At 39.5% G+C, this 15462-nt stretch overlaps 1 protein-coding gene across 1 annotated transcript in view; it reads right to left on the bottom strand.

Annotated features, from left to right (window-relative positions):
- Positions 1 to 15462, bottom strand: part of cul1b (cullin 1b) — a 64699-nt gene that overhangs the window by 4973 nt on the left and 44264 nt on the right. Inside the window, exons 9-14 of the mRNA XM_007906316.1 lie at positions 13773 to 13903; positions 11596 to 11703; positions 9077 to 9183; positions 7118 to 7166; positions 2312 to 2443; positions 727 to 844 (exon numbers count right to left, since the gene is read on the bottom strand). Coding sequence (XP_007904507.1) covers positions 727 to 844; positions 2312 to 2443; positions 7118 to 7166; positions 9077 to 9183; positions 11596 to 11703; positions 13773 to 13903 — 645 coding nt within the window. The remainder of the gene's footprint in view (positions 1 to 726; positions 845 to 2311; positions 2444 to 7117; positions 7167 to 9076; positions 9184 to 11595; positions 11704 to 13772; positions 13904 to 15462) is intronic.

The raw sequence follows: 15462 nt of genomic DNA on the forward strand, positions 1-15462 counted from the left end.
ATTGTCAGAGGTGCCTTCTTTCAGATTAGACATAAACCAAGGTGCCACCTGCTTGTTCAGTGAACATCAAGAGATCCCATGATACTATTCAAAATGAGGAGTAATTACTGGAGTCCTGGTCAATAATCCTCCAAATTGGGCATTTATGTCGAGGCTCGTTGTGGAATCTAATTGGTACAAGTTACTATTGTGTATGTCTAAACAGTCACTATAGTTGACAGGACAGGGAGGGGTCAAATGTCTCTATTCACTCTAATAGGAACCGGTACGTCAGACCAGCCTGCGACCAGGTAAAATGTCACCCAACCTGGGAAAACATTATCAGTTAGGTTTGCAGCAGTGATTGGATCCATTTTAGAACTCACACGGCTCATCCCAGAAATCAAGAAAAGGAGACCCAAAAATAGTGGGTGAGTTTTCATAGATGATAAAGTATTAAAGATATTTTATGGTAATAGATATTTATATCCCCATATTCTTCAAACCGATTGAGGATGGCAGTTGGAACAGAAAGTACCTTTAGGCTTCTTTCCCTTTAAAAACAAAGATGAACACAAAACCTTGTATAAAGTCACATTTAGGAATACGCCTGAAGTAAGGGGCATATGATGCACACTTGGCTAGACAATTCTACATACATAGAAACTTTCTAAATAATTAGTACGAGTCAATATCTACATATCTATTCCTTCCATTTGGAAGATCACATGCACAATTTATACTTACAGTCAAGTGGCTCAGAGTTAGACAAGTGCTTTTTAAATTGTTCATTCAAGTCTTTGCTGACACCGATATCTTGAAACATTCGTTGTAGTTTAGAGGTATACTCAAAGCCACAGGCTTGCTGAAACATTAAAGTGACAAAATGTTAAGGTTGCGTCTGGAGAAATATTATTCATACACAAAAGGTTGGTTTGAAAACCCAGTCCTGATGTGCAATTAATAATATTAATCCTTGCATTTGATATAGTGCTTTTAACGTCTTCTAGGCATCTCAAAGAGCTTCACAGAATATACTGTAAAGTGAATTGACTGTATATTTGTGGATGAAACGCGGCAGCAAATTGTACACAGCAATGTCCCACAAATAGTCGTGGATTGAAATGACCAATTTATTATTGTTTATTTTTCTTGAGAATTATTAGGCGTGTGGAGTAAGGAATCTTGCCCAAGGTTTTGCCCTGCCGGGAGTCAAACCCAGGTCTCTCGCTTGTGAGACGAGTGCTCTAACCACTGAGCTACAGGAAAATACTTATCCTGCAGGTAGCGAAACACCTCTAGAACTCTACTTGGATGGCCATCTTCTATTGGGTGACAGGAACTCCTTTGACCACAGTCTTCTTCACAGACATTGAAACACAGATCAGAGTCCAATTGGAGTTTCAGAGGATTATTTTCTGAATACTGCAAATCAGACCCTCACTGCGATTATCTCTAATTTAAGAGGATCAACTGCTGAACAAACAGTGAGTATTAGCGTCAAGGTAATAATGAACATATTGTGCTTTCTACACCAGAGTTTAATCACAGCTAGGGTCAGGGAACTCATTTTCCTAATTTAGCATTTCATGACAGGTATCAGTCCAGAAGATGAGTCAGTGTTTAATTAGCCCAAAAGGATATTTTTAGAGATTCCTTGACTTGCATGTTCTATTTTATGCTCCTCGTGTAAACATTTTAATTATCATTTTCGCAGAGCTGGTCCAAAACTACTGAAGATTAAATAATGAATTCAAAAGGATGAACATTGCAAAAAGGTGCTCCTCTCCCACATTATTTGTGAGACTGAAGCTCATTTAGTTTGAAAGGACCAAAATACAACTTAACAGGTGTTGCATCTAAGGGAAGGCAGGCTGAAGAGCTAGTGTTTGAGCTTTGACGGGTAGTTTGTATGCTGTATAGTTTACAGCTATAAAAAAGAGTGTTTAAGGCTGTGCTGCTGCTTAGTAATTGGCTGTTATCTACTTGCTGAACTGGATTCCTGAACACAAGTAAAGGCCAGTCTTATGGATTGAATATCTTGGAAACATGCAAAACCCTTAGTCAAAGATCTGAGAACTCGGGACTTCCTCACTAGCAAATGTCACAACTGATAAATTAGCTAATATTTAGCTATTAGTGTTACAAGTACAGCACATCTGATTAATAGTCATTCTTTTGAAATACAACTATGTTGTCCAATAAAAGGGTGTCAGACCCAGAACAAAAAACTGAGACCAGAAGTATTTTTTTTTATCCTTGATGGAAGTTTGTCATTCTGCTGATGTCAGCAAACGCACCAACAAAGTTAAAGCAACGAAGCAGGACTGACCTTTAATTTGGAGATCATACTGGCCTCTGCATCATCACTAGCACTGTTCTGATGAACCAGTCTCTTCGCCAGCATCTTGGCGTAGAACTTCTGGAATACATCTTTGTCTTCAATATACTTAAATACCACCATCTGTAAATGAATACAAGCAATTAACATTGCCCACGAAAAACAATCACAGCTTCTCATTAGCCTGTGCAAAATAAACTCCAAAGGTCTAGAATTTGCACACAGGAAGCAGGCCGTTTATCTTTCAAAGTTCTCATATGATTTTGTAGACTTGAAATGAATAACCAGGCATATCTATAGAAGAAAAACATGCTCGCTTTCTATAATAGACAATTTAAGTAATATTGCAGTCCAGATACATTTATTCATCAGCAAAATAGATCATCTCTCTCAGAAATAAACGTTCTGGAATCAGAACCGCCACTTTAATACACCAACACATTTACATGTATACAGCGCATTTCATATCAGGAGGACATCCTAAGATTCTGAACGGATCCATTTGCTGATAGATAAAGTCAAGCTCTATGAGCTGAACAGCCGTATCTCATTTCTCATTGGCAGCTCCATGGAATTCTCCGCTTTCTATGCCGTCCAAAATTTAAAGGTTTCAGCTCAATGATGCTGAAAAATTGCCATTTACAATAATAATGTGACCAAGATCCCAAGAGTGATGACTAAAATACATATTCTAAGACAATTTAATATAAAAATGTTCAAAGACTTTAATATGGCCAACTTCTCTTTTTCCCAATTAACCACTGAAATGTATTAAATGTATCTCGGTTTTCATGCTTCCATTATTCTATTTGCGTTAAAACTAGTTTCTAACACTACCTGGCCAGCCAAGTCAAATTTGGGGATTTTGAGGCAATGGTTGGAAGACAAAAGTGGCCTGCAAAAGCAATAATAATAATCCTTGCATTTGTTATAGCGCCTTATCATATTGTTGAGACGTCTCAAAGCACTTCACAGAATATAAAGTGTGTTGACTGTATATTTTGTGGACGAAAATACATTTAATGTAATGTAATAACTCCCGGAACCAACCATCAAACAATAAAATTACAGTATTTCACTGACGGCTCCCAAAGGGTTATGGTATTGATTAGATAAGATGAATTAGAAAGAGTGAGAGAAGAGCGAGTGGAGGAGATCCCATATAAACTGCAAAACTTCCATTTTGTACAAATCTTATTGTAAAGCCACTGTTTATGACTATTCAATTGAGAGTCCCACAATATCCACTGCCACCAATCATTGTAGCTCTAAATTGAGAAAGTATGGAACTCTCCTGGAAAGTTCTAAAGATGAAAATCAGAACTGGCACTTTAATATAACAAGAAATTTACATTGATACAGTCTTTCACAATAGGAGGCGAGATGCTGGAGTGTCGACAGTTTAACCTGAACTGCAGGTTGGATTCGGAAGATGGTGGGAAGATGATTAAAGGAAATAAAATAAAACAGGAAATCTAAATGGTGCCTCTAAGAGAACCAGTTGGCATTATTTTTGCTGTTGAAATCTGAGCCCTCAATCCACCTGGACATGCCAGCAAATAAGAGCATTGCCTTGCTCTAAGAGAGACGCAAATTCAAGCAAATTACATCTTTCCAGCAATGTGGGTGTAGGCTCTCCATGGCCACAGAATACATACAGCTTCAGCATATGCCCACCCCAAGTGCAAATCCAGCATAAATTTGCAGATAACAGTACATTGTGTGGGCCGGCAGGGCAGATAGAAACAAGGGTCGGCATTCAGAGAAACTCATTAACTGATCAGAAGAATAACAGATGGCATTTCATACTGAAAATGAATAAGCATTAATTTAGTAAATATCACACAATATGGGACACTGAATATCGTATTGATAAAGTAGTTATATAATAATAATCCTTGAAATTGATATTTGATATCCTTGCATCTTCAAGACATCTCAAAGCGATTCACAGGATATACTGTAAAGTGAATTGACTGTATATTTTGTGTGTGGGTGAAACATGACAGCCAATTGCACACAGCAGTGTCCCATAAACAGTCGTAGATTGAGTATAACATTTAAGGTATTCATATTAGCATAAGAAATACTAGACAAAAAAAGACCAAGGTCCATTTAGTTCGCCTTCAACCTTCCTGGCAGTTACATGCACATATGCCCCAAACTATCTATGTACTATATCCTATAATGTTATTTCCTAAAAGAAAACTATTTAATTCAATCGCAGGCCATGTTCTCTGGTTTTACTATTCTGAACAAGTTGAAACAGCCTGTCATGATCTGTATTGTTTTGCCCCTTTAGAATCTTAAAGACAGCAATTATGTCGCCTCTCAATCTTCTCTTTTCCAGCGTGAACATGCCCAATTTACTTAGTAGCTCTTCATACTCCAGTCCTTCCATTCCCTGAATCATTTTGGTTGCCCTCCTTCTCGATTTCTCCAATATGCTTTTTGTATTGTGGCCACCAGAACTGCACACAGTACTCTAAGCATGGTCTCACCAATGATTTATACAGTGGCAGGATTACTCCACTATTTTGGCTTGCTATTGATCTTTTGATACATCACAACATCAGGTTTGCTTTACTCACTGCCTCAGAGCATAGATGGGAGAGCTTCAATTTACTGTCAATCAGGACCTCGAGGTCCTTTTCATTTTCCATACATATTATTTCTCCTTCTGTTCAAATAATAGTCCCTTCCAGGAATTTTTGGCCCCACGTGAAGTATTTTACATTTCTCCACATTGAATTTCATCTGCCACTGATTTGCCTAACTCCCAAGTCTGTTCAAATCCTCCTGTAACGTATCTTGTTCAGCTTCACAATCTACTACCTTTATTAGCTTGGTGTCACCTGCAAACTTAGCCACTGTGCTTGCGACTCCTAATTCCAGAATTATAAAATATCAAACAAAAGATGTCCCAAAACAGACCCTTGTGAAACTCCACTGGTAGCATTTTCCCAGTCTGATGACATTCCCTGTACTACCATCCTCTGGGTTCTTCTGATCAACCAATTGCGTATCCATTGTAATATACCTCCACTGATACCCGCTTTCTTTACTTTCAGTGCCAGCCTCTCAAAAGGAACTGTATCGAAGGCCATCATTTATGATTTTATTTCTGTCCAGATGCTCCATGATAAATTAGCAAGTCTCCATAGTTTTACCCAGAACGGACGTCTAAAGTTTCCTGGGTCACTTTTGTTACCTTTCTTAAAAATAGGAGTAACATCTGCTATTCTCCAGTCCCTGGCACCTCTCCAGGAATAAGTGATATTTGAAAGATTTGGGCCAGTGTTTCTGCGACTTCCTCCCTTAGTTCCTTAAGGATCCTCAGTTGCAATTTATCTGGCCCCTAAGATTTATTTACCTTAAATTTACACAGCTGTTTGCCAACCATGTTGGTAGTGATATGAATAGTGTTGCAACTTTTCTCTTCGACATCCTTGAGTTATCTTTCCAGATCAGATAGGTTACCTGTCTCCTCTTGGGTAAAGACTGATGCAAAAAACTAATTTAGCACTATTGCAGCCTGTGCAGCATTATTTGTCAAGTTGTCTCCCGAACCCACCTTCAGTGGCCCTATTCCATTGCTTGTTTTTCTTCTACTCTTAATGTAACTAAAAAACATGTTATTATCTCTCACATTTCTTGCCAAGTTCAATTTAAAGCTTTCCGTTCCCATTCGGATGCCTTTTTTGCAGACCTGGGATGTGTTCTAGTATTGAGTCCGATTTATTTCTGTGCCATTTTCCTTCATGGCCTTAAATGCTTTTCTTTCCTCTAAGATTTTCTTTGTAGCTCCGTCCAACCAGGCAGGAGTGCCTTTAAGCTTGGTACCTTTGCTTTGCATGGGTACACATCGTTCCATTACCTTGATAATCAACTCCTTGAAGGAACTCCATAGGTCCTCCACTCCCATATTTAAGCCTGCCAGGCCCACTCCGACTAGACTTCTCAAGCACAGAAAGTCAGTCCTCTTGAAACTTGGCAGTTCTGTTTTGTTTTTTAGAACCTCACCAACTCTTGTGATGTCAAATGTGATTGCACATTGTCGTGCAACAACTGCTGATAATGTTTATGACTCCTCGGCTCAATCATAAAAGTTAAGATTCACTGAAACCCCAGATGGCCGGACCAATGGGGGGGTGGGGGAGAAGGGGGAGAGGAAATCCAGTCTGGTGAGCTGGAATTTCTAGCTAAGTGTAATTGTTTGAACCCCGGAGAAGAAGATAGCAAATAAGAAACCTTCTGCTTCTGGGATTTAAACTGAGTCAAAGTGTATATTTCTGACCACAGAAGGTCAGCAAGCACAGTGAGAGAGGGGCACGTGATAGGAGAGTGGGCTGGCCCGAGTCTACAAAATGTTTCTGTTTTGGGCCCGGTACAGACGGGTATGAATTCCAGACACCAGGAGTCCGGTAAGCCGGGTGGGGGGAAACTGTATTGCTCCTATATTGAGATTCTAAAAGAACTGAATTATTACATGTTTGCAGCCATCTCTACTTCTCCCAAAAAAGGGGGAGTTTCTTTTTAAGATTCTATTCACAAACCAAAACAGATACACCTGCCACAAAACTGACTGAGCCCATCCTGGACATCAGAGGGTTTACACAGTGATAAGAATAACAATCCTTGCATTTGTCAAGAGGGCATACCAAGGTGCTTCACAGGATATGTTGTAAAATGGAGTGAGTGACTCTGTATCTGTAGATGAAATAGCAACTTTATTAATATTGGAAACTCAATGGCCATTTCCTGCGCTACAGATTACTATGTTTCTATGATACTCACCACTTGATTCAGTGTATCCTCAAGCTCTGCTTCTTCAGGATTCTTGGAGCTGCATGACATGAATGAACCGTTTGCATTATAATTAATCACTGTATACAAAGTATCATAATTTTTTGTTTAAAATAGTGTTTTGTCTACTAATATCAATTTATTCTATGTCATGATTATCAAGTTACAAAACAATACATAAAGTAATCTTGCAGTTGATATATTTGATATTGCGCCTTATCATGCCATCCAGGTCTCAAAGTGCTTCACACAATATACTGTAAAATTGACTGTGTGGATTTTATAGACAAGGAATGAACCCAACTACGATGCTATTAAAACTACTTTAGCTTTTACACTTTAATATGCCAGCAGATTAACACAAAGAATCACTATGAAGAAAAAACAATTGCAACCAGGATTTGTTCACAGGATAAATTGACCCAGGCAGCTTTGCTTTGCACAAATAAAAGGGAAAGAAGGGATCAAGTTACTTGTTCATCAAGGAGTCCTAGTCCTTTCTCAACCTTTTGTGGCAGTACCACTAGATTTGATCTTTATCTTCCAGAAAATAAGATGCTCATTCTGGGACATTTGTGGAGTCCTGTAGCTCAGTGGTTAGAGCACTCGCCTCGCAAACGAGAGGCTTGGGTTCAATTCCCGGCAGGGTGAAACCTTGGGCAAGTTTGCTTACTCCATGCGCCTCTGTTTACCTAACAGTAAATTGTAACCCGGTTTTAGTTGATTGGCGGATTGTTTTTCCAGGAGTAATAATCCCTTCAAAAAAAAATAATAAATTGGTCACTCAATCCAAGACCGTTTGTGGGACACTGCTGTGTGCAATTGGCTGCTGCGTTTCGCCCACAAAATAAACAGTCAATTCACTTTACCGTATATTTTGTCAAATACTTTGAGACGTCTTGAACATGTGACAGGCGCTATATCAAATGCAAGGATTATTATTTATCATTTTATTAATACAGGAATTCCTGCTTTAAAAAAATGAGTTATGAAAAGTAGTGAAAAGAACACTATCAAATCTCACTGTTGTACCTACAAGTCATTGCTGATCCTTTATTAAACGGTTTAGAGAACACAAAGAATCTTTTCCCATTGCAGACAGAGATCACGTGTTAACCCTTTAACTACTGAAAGGTGCAGAGATTATCTAGTCTATGGGCTGACTGGTATGCATCTTCAGTTCATTTGCTATCGACAGTGACCACCCCCACCCCCCACAACACACACACACGGAATTGTGTTATTGGAGTATTATAGCTAAAACTATTAAAATCCTAACAATTTAAAACAAATTTCCCATTTTCATTCTATTTTCGATATTTTCTTTGTTCTTTCCATGATTAAAAAAATGTGTTAGGACACCACAAAATGCTTCAGTTTCTAATTCTTAATAATTTACATTTATTCTAAGATCATTTTTGAAGGCTATTTCCTAATCTTTGTTTCCATTTAAAAAAAAACTATTCACTGATTAAACATTGGGTGATGAGTCAGTTTTTCAGCAAATCCAAAAAGACAGCAGACTATTATTAAAAGACTCTCCCTCCCAAAACGCCCCAGGTCTGACGAAGGGTCGTGGACCCGAAACGTTAGCTCACTTCCCTTTCTCCATAGTTGCTGCCTGATCTGCGGAGTGTTTCCAGCGACTTCTGTTTTTGTTCAAGATTATAGGATGGCAGCAATATACAATTGATCACCTCAAGGCCAGACACCATTTATTGCAAAAATTGGAAGTCAGAGATAAGGTTACTAATGCAACTCACACATTAGCAGTGAAAGATAACATTGATAGAAGGTGGTCTGTCGGTTTATTGTGCTTTATGTCTATTCATGGTGTGGTAAAAAATTATATCCAACTATTACAAGCAGCCATTCATCATTGCTGCCCTGTTATTTCTAAGCAGCAGAAAACATTTAGCACTGCACTTATGTATTAGTCCTATATCTTACCTCTTCTTTAGTAGTGAGTCACAGTATCGCGCCAATAATTCTGGAGATTTACTTGACGATTGAGCCATTTTTGTCACAGCATTATTATTTATGAAACGACCACAAGCCTGAAAAAAATGACACAAGAAAATTATGGGTCAAAAGCAACTTTCAGCTGTGCAATGAAGCAGTCATTACTCAGATTAGAGCAACACTTTGACCTTATGTCTTTATACAATCACACAAGTAAGTGCTTTAGGACGTTGTTCTGACATGAAAGACTCTAATATATATATATATATAGTAAATTAACTTGTATAGTATCGGTATAGCTATAATGAAAACATCTGCATTTTTTACATTTCTTTTCAAATTCTGGCAGAAAGATGGTAATTCTTTTGATGTTAGTATTGCTGAAGCGATTTAGGATTACAAAGTTTCCACCCTGTTAGGATAGCTTTTCACTGTTTAGAAACAGTGAGCGACTAGGGACGATGCTCACCAAATACAGCGTTAATGGTCAAACAAGCAAATCCATAATGAAGTACTGGAATACGTTTTGTACAATGCAAACGTTCTTCCTGAACACAAATTGTGATGCACATTCTTCAAAGATTATAATGATCATAACAACAATAAATAAATACCTGCCCGGCATTTGATATAGCGCCTTATCATGTTGTCAAAATGTCTCAAAAGCGCTTCACAGGATATACTGTAAAGTGAAGTGACTGTAGATGAACCCGACAGTCAATTTACACACAGCAATGTCCCACAATCTGCCATGGAGATAATAACCATTTTTATTTGGGTGACTGTTGGTCAAGGCATGGTTTATCAGATTCCTCCTGATCATACAACAACAACAAAATTACATTTGTATAGAGCCTTTCACGTTGGGAGGACGTCCCAAGGCACTGGAAAAACAGAGTTACAGACCCAAGCTGGGGGTCAGGGTGGGGGTGGATGGAGAGCAGGGGGGGAAACAGGGAGATCGAAAGCACGGTCGAAGAGGAAGGTCTTGAGGTGGGTCCTGAAGGTGGTGAGGGAGGGGGCGAGTTGGAGGGACTGCGGGATGGAGTTCCAGAGAGTGGGTGCATAGTAGCGGAAGATCCGCCCGCCAATAGTGGGGCTGGTGAGGCGGGGGACATGAAGCAGGCTGGAGCCCGCTGAACGGAGGAAGCGAGCAGGGTGGTAGAGGTTAGGAGGTCGGAGAGGTAGGGGGGAACAAGACCATGGAGAGCTTTGAAGGTGAGGACCAGGATCTTGAACTGTATCCTCTGTGTGATGGGAAGCCAGTGGAGTTGGGCGAGGATGGGGGTGATAGGGTCATGGAGCCTAGTGCGGGAGAAGACACGGGCTGCAGAGTTCTGTATGATCTGCAGCCTGTGGAGGTAGGAGTTGGGAGGCCGACAAGCAGTGAGTTTGCATAGTCGAGCCTCGATGTAATGAAGGCGTGTATGAGGGTTTTGGCGCCTGCGGTGTGAGACAGTGTTGGAGCCGGGCGACATTGCGGAGGTGGGGGAAGGCAGAGTGGGTCATGGCGCAGATATGGGGTAGAAAGGATGGCTGAGGATCAAACAAGGTTCCGGACTGGCTTAGTGAGGTGGAGTGTGCAGCCATGGATGGTGATACTGTCAGCGCCTGAGGTTTGGAGGCGCTGACGGGAGCCAATCAGGAGAGCCTCGGTCTTGTTGATGTTCAACTGAAGAAAGTTCGCTCTCATCCAGGACTTGATGTCTGACAGACATTCTGTCAGTACAGCAGTGGTCCTGGGAGTCAAGGGTGGAGGCAGAGAGGTAGAGTTGGGTGTCATTCGCATACATGTTTGCAGATAATGTCACCAAGAGGGAGACCGACCCAACTCCAAGAAATGTAACTAAAAAAATGCCCATCTCTCCACTATTGGCACCTCCACATCATATCCCAAAAAGTGATATTGTTTTAGTCTTGCACACTCCTTCAGTCTTAGAAGGCAAATGTATCCACTGCCATTTTAGCAACTGCATAATGACTTGTTTTGTACAAACATATTCAATAGAAACATTTATACTGAAAGGTTGGTTAGGCATATTATGAATTAACTTAGTATCTATTGTTTCAGCTTTCTTTGCATAAAGAGCGATTACAAGATCCACAAAACTAACCTTGAAATATAGCAACAAGTTCCCACTTAATACCCTGACCCACATATATAATGCTCATTTTAAAATCTCAACTGATGTGCACTTGCAACTATTAAAGCTTGACTTGGAGTGTGGGAATGCTTTCAGGAAATCAGATTCTAAATAACTACAGGCTTAAATTCTGATATTAAGCAAGATGCTGACCATAATCACATTTGCTTGCGTTTATGTGCATTTGATACAAACCCATATCAAGTTGAAATGGTTCAAAATGCTTCATTGTGTGGCAACATGGCAGCCAATTTGTGCACAGCCAGAAACTGAATTACCAATTTAACTGGAGAATTGTTGCTGTTCTGTGTTGTGAAATGGTTACCAAGAAATGCAAGATTTGCTTCAGAACTACTGCCTTACCTTATCCAGAGCAGCCACAAAACCAGCATCATTGTTGAATGCTGACATTACTAACGCATTATACTTCTTATGAACATCCAGAATTGTCTGCACATACATTTTGGGATCCTGGGTGAAAAAAATTAAACATGAATAAATACATTTATTTAAAATGCATGTGTGTGCAACAGGTCCAATTACTTTTTAAATGAAGAGTTCAGAGATGAATAGCTTTAAAATAATAGAACTTCCAAAACAAGTATGGGGAGATTTCTACAAATTCGATCTTTTATATTTTCCCTTTTTGATGGTATAAAAATATTTTTACAATAATGTTATATTTATATAGATAGCAGCTTTTACATTAGGAGGAAGACTCAAAGTCCTTCACAGAGCTGAGTAGATGCTTGAGCTGGGGTGGAGGGAAGCTGGGGAAAGGAATGGGGGGTGGGGGGGGGGGGGGGGGGAGATAAAGAGGAGAAAAGTGACCAAAAGCACAGTCAAATAGGTCAATTTTACTAACGAAAACTCTTGAAATGACGAGGAAATCCCCTCATGCATCAGTGCACTTGCTGATATGTGCTGATTTATTGGTAGCTTATTGTAAAGACTGCTCTTACTCAACATTTCGGTTTTGTGGCTCACACTGAAATGAATACTGGACTAAAAGAGTTTTAACAATGAAGTACAGCAAGATAAGCATTTACTCAGTCTGGTCATTTATCTCAGCAAATAACAGCTTCTCGTATCAGTTTACACAATGCTTCACTTTTATCCTTCTAATTTTCTTAAAATCACAACTGCAATACCTAGCTTTTTTAAAATTTGAAATTCTACTAATTACACATATTAATTAATTCTCATTGTTTTGAGACTTATGCTCCAAACAATTCTCTAATTTCCAAAATCTATAACTATGGCTTTTCAACCAATAATTTCTAAATGAATTTTTAAATTCAAGCCCATTTCATTTCTTTCCTCTCCCATTCTTTTACTTAGTTGTAATACAAGCAAAGTGAGAAAGTGGTATCACATCATCACGATATGGTTCTGGCTCCAGCTGAAGCACTTAGTTCCTAACTTCAGTGTGTTGCTGTTAACACCGATAGGGAAGACAAAATATACACAAACGTACGAATTTATGGGTAGGAGGCCATTCGGCCCATTGAGTCTTCGTGGACTCTCAGTGCAAGGTGTTCTTTTAATCCCACGGCATTGCCATAACCCTGTATCCCTTCTTGCCTCTAATTTTCGTGCATCTATTACTTCCTTCTTGAAACTCACAATGGACTCTACCAACCGGTATGGCAGGGCATTCTACATCCCAACAAGTCAATGTGAAAAAATGTCATCTAAGTAAAATTCTCCTGTGTAAAAACAAAAAAAATTTAGGGAGTTATCAAATTTTTATCCATAATGAGGTCTGAATGAGGGACTAGGGAACAGATGGAGATCCATGTGGATTATAAAAATCGGCATGGACTGGTTGGGCCGAATAGCCTGTTTCCATGCTATACATTCTTTGTAAATCTTTATATTCAGTTAACTTGGTTCAAAACATGATGCTGCACCTATTTCCAAGAGAAAATTATTGATCCTATCTAGCTGTCAGGGGTGGAAAAGGAAATGTTTAGGGAGTTACTTCCCTAAACAGTACATGGGCAAAAAGTGCAAATACCCGATCAGCTGGTGTTGCACACATCTCCTTAGAAGTGGTTATATAGTGCTCTACAAGTGGCCTGGAAGTAAGTTATTAATCGATCTTTGAAAATCAGTGAACCAATTCTAACAAATCATTTTCCACCTAAAATTCTGGCAGAAAAGTGTGGACACACATTAACCTCGTTCATTTTTATTAAGCTAAAAGTGGTGTAATGCTTTCAGCATATTTCAACACATTGCATAGCGAGCGTGCCAAACTAGGATTGTCCAAGGCTTTCACTCCAAAAAAGGCAATACACTTTGATCAAGTAGCAGCACAAGATATTAATTTTAAACAGCAAATTATGCACAACAACTTTAAGCCAAGCCTGAAACACTTTCTCCAAATGGCACTCACCACGCACAGTAATCTGCATTGAAATTATAATGAATAGTGAAGATAATTATCACTGCAAACCAAATTGTTGGGACATTAGTGATGATGGATTGCTAATTAACCTTTTGTCACAGCTATAATAGCATTGAATAATACTCACGTTTAGAGCAGCTTCTCCACATTTCTCAATCGCAGCCAATCCCTGGTTGTGAATGTGTGTTTCTAAAAGCTTCTTCAGCTCCCCAAGGCCATCCTGGATCCGAGAGACTAGGTTGTACATCCTACCCAGATCTGGCAAAAGAACAGAACCAATATCAGGTTAGTTGCTATTATTTACTTTGAGATAAATATCCTGGTCTGCACTTGCTATTTTGACCCAGCAAATAAGTCAATCTAAATATTTTATAACCCTATAGGAAACTGTGGGACTGCACTTCTCCATTCAGTCACCAGGTGTCAGCATAGCATTTATATAAATAATGCAATTTGTTGACCAGCATCATTACTCTACGGGATTTGGGGTGGGGTGGGGGGAAGTAAGCAGGGTCTCCTTGTAGCTGAACTGGCTCCAAGGTGACATGTTTGCCAACGGAATGTAGCAATCAAGTCAACCTGTGCGGTGGTCTTGTTAGTCTGGTTCCTGAGGAGGGTTTCCAGTCTTCCAGGGCACTGCTGGTGAGAGCCAGACCAACGTGGCTAATTGGAGGACTTGGAAGGGGCAGACCAGTCATCGGGGGCAGGGATTTTTCCCACTCAGTTCCTGTTAGGGTGTCTTTAGTTGGACAAGCAGTGGGAAGCTTGCCAGACAGTGCTTTCAACAACAAGCTATGTGGTTTTAGCTGGTTAGACTCCATCAGTACCCCAACACAGAGTCCGGGGTCCACATGTTTTAGTGCTTGCCAGGTTGTGCCTAATATTAGGTAAGCACGATGTGTCCCTCCAGGGAGAGTGCACATTCCAATCCAATACACGGGAATTTCCAATGTAGGTGGGATGTACGGAAATCAGTTTGGTATCGATACGCTAAATGGGATTTCAACCTGTGCCAGATACCCGGCTGACCAAAAAAATCCTGCCAATTGAATGTACACAGAATTGAATACATTTCTGGCAATAACTTGCTACATATATTACGATGCGGAAGCGATAAATAATAATGATAATAAATACTAGCCTGCATCTGAATCAATAACACAACTGTTCATTTTCACCAACACGTTAAATAATCCTTGCATTTGACATAGCGCCTTATCACATCATGGAGACGCCACAAAGGGCTTCATAGGATTGCAGTGACTGTGTATTTGTAGGCATTAGTTTCTAAACTAAAATAAATCTGATTGTTCTTCAGCAAACCTTCATTTATGAAACAGTAATGCACACAAATCAGAAATTCAATACTTAAAATTGAACAGCTCAATATTTAGTTTAGACAAATAACATTTTTTTTAAATGTTAAGTCTCTTTGCATCTGAAGTCATTCTCGCTCCACTGCTGAGCATGTCACATTTTCCAATCCTATTTAATATAATTTTAATGTCATGCGAGCAAGACTAAAATTCAGTACCACCACTGAAATGTTATCCAATTATAATAATCCTTGCATTTGATATAGCGCTTTTCACGTCTTCCAGACATCTCAAAGTGCTTCACAGAATATACTGTGAAGTGAATTAACTGTTTACTCGTGAGCGAAACACGGCAGCCAATTGCGCACAGCAGTGTCCCACAAACTGTTGTGGATTGAGTGACCATATTTTTTAAGGGATTATTATCCTCAGAAAAGCAGTCACCAATCGACGAACAACCGAGTTCCTCGTCACTGCTAGGTAAACAGAGCAGTGTGGAGT

Source organism: Callorhinchus milii, unplaced genomic scaffold (genome assembly GCF_018977255.1).
Source record: "Callorhinchus milii isolate IMCB2004 unplaced genomic scaffold, IMCB_Cmil_1.0 Scaffold2, whole genome shotgun sequence".
NCBI classification, from domain to species: Eukaryota; Metazoa; Chordata; class Chondrichthyes; order Chimaeriformes; family Callorhinchidae; genus Callorhinchus; species Callorhinchus milii.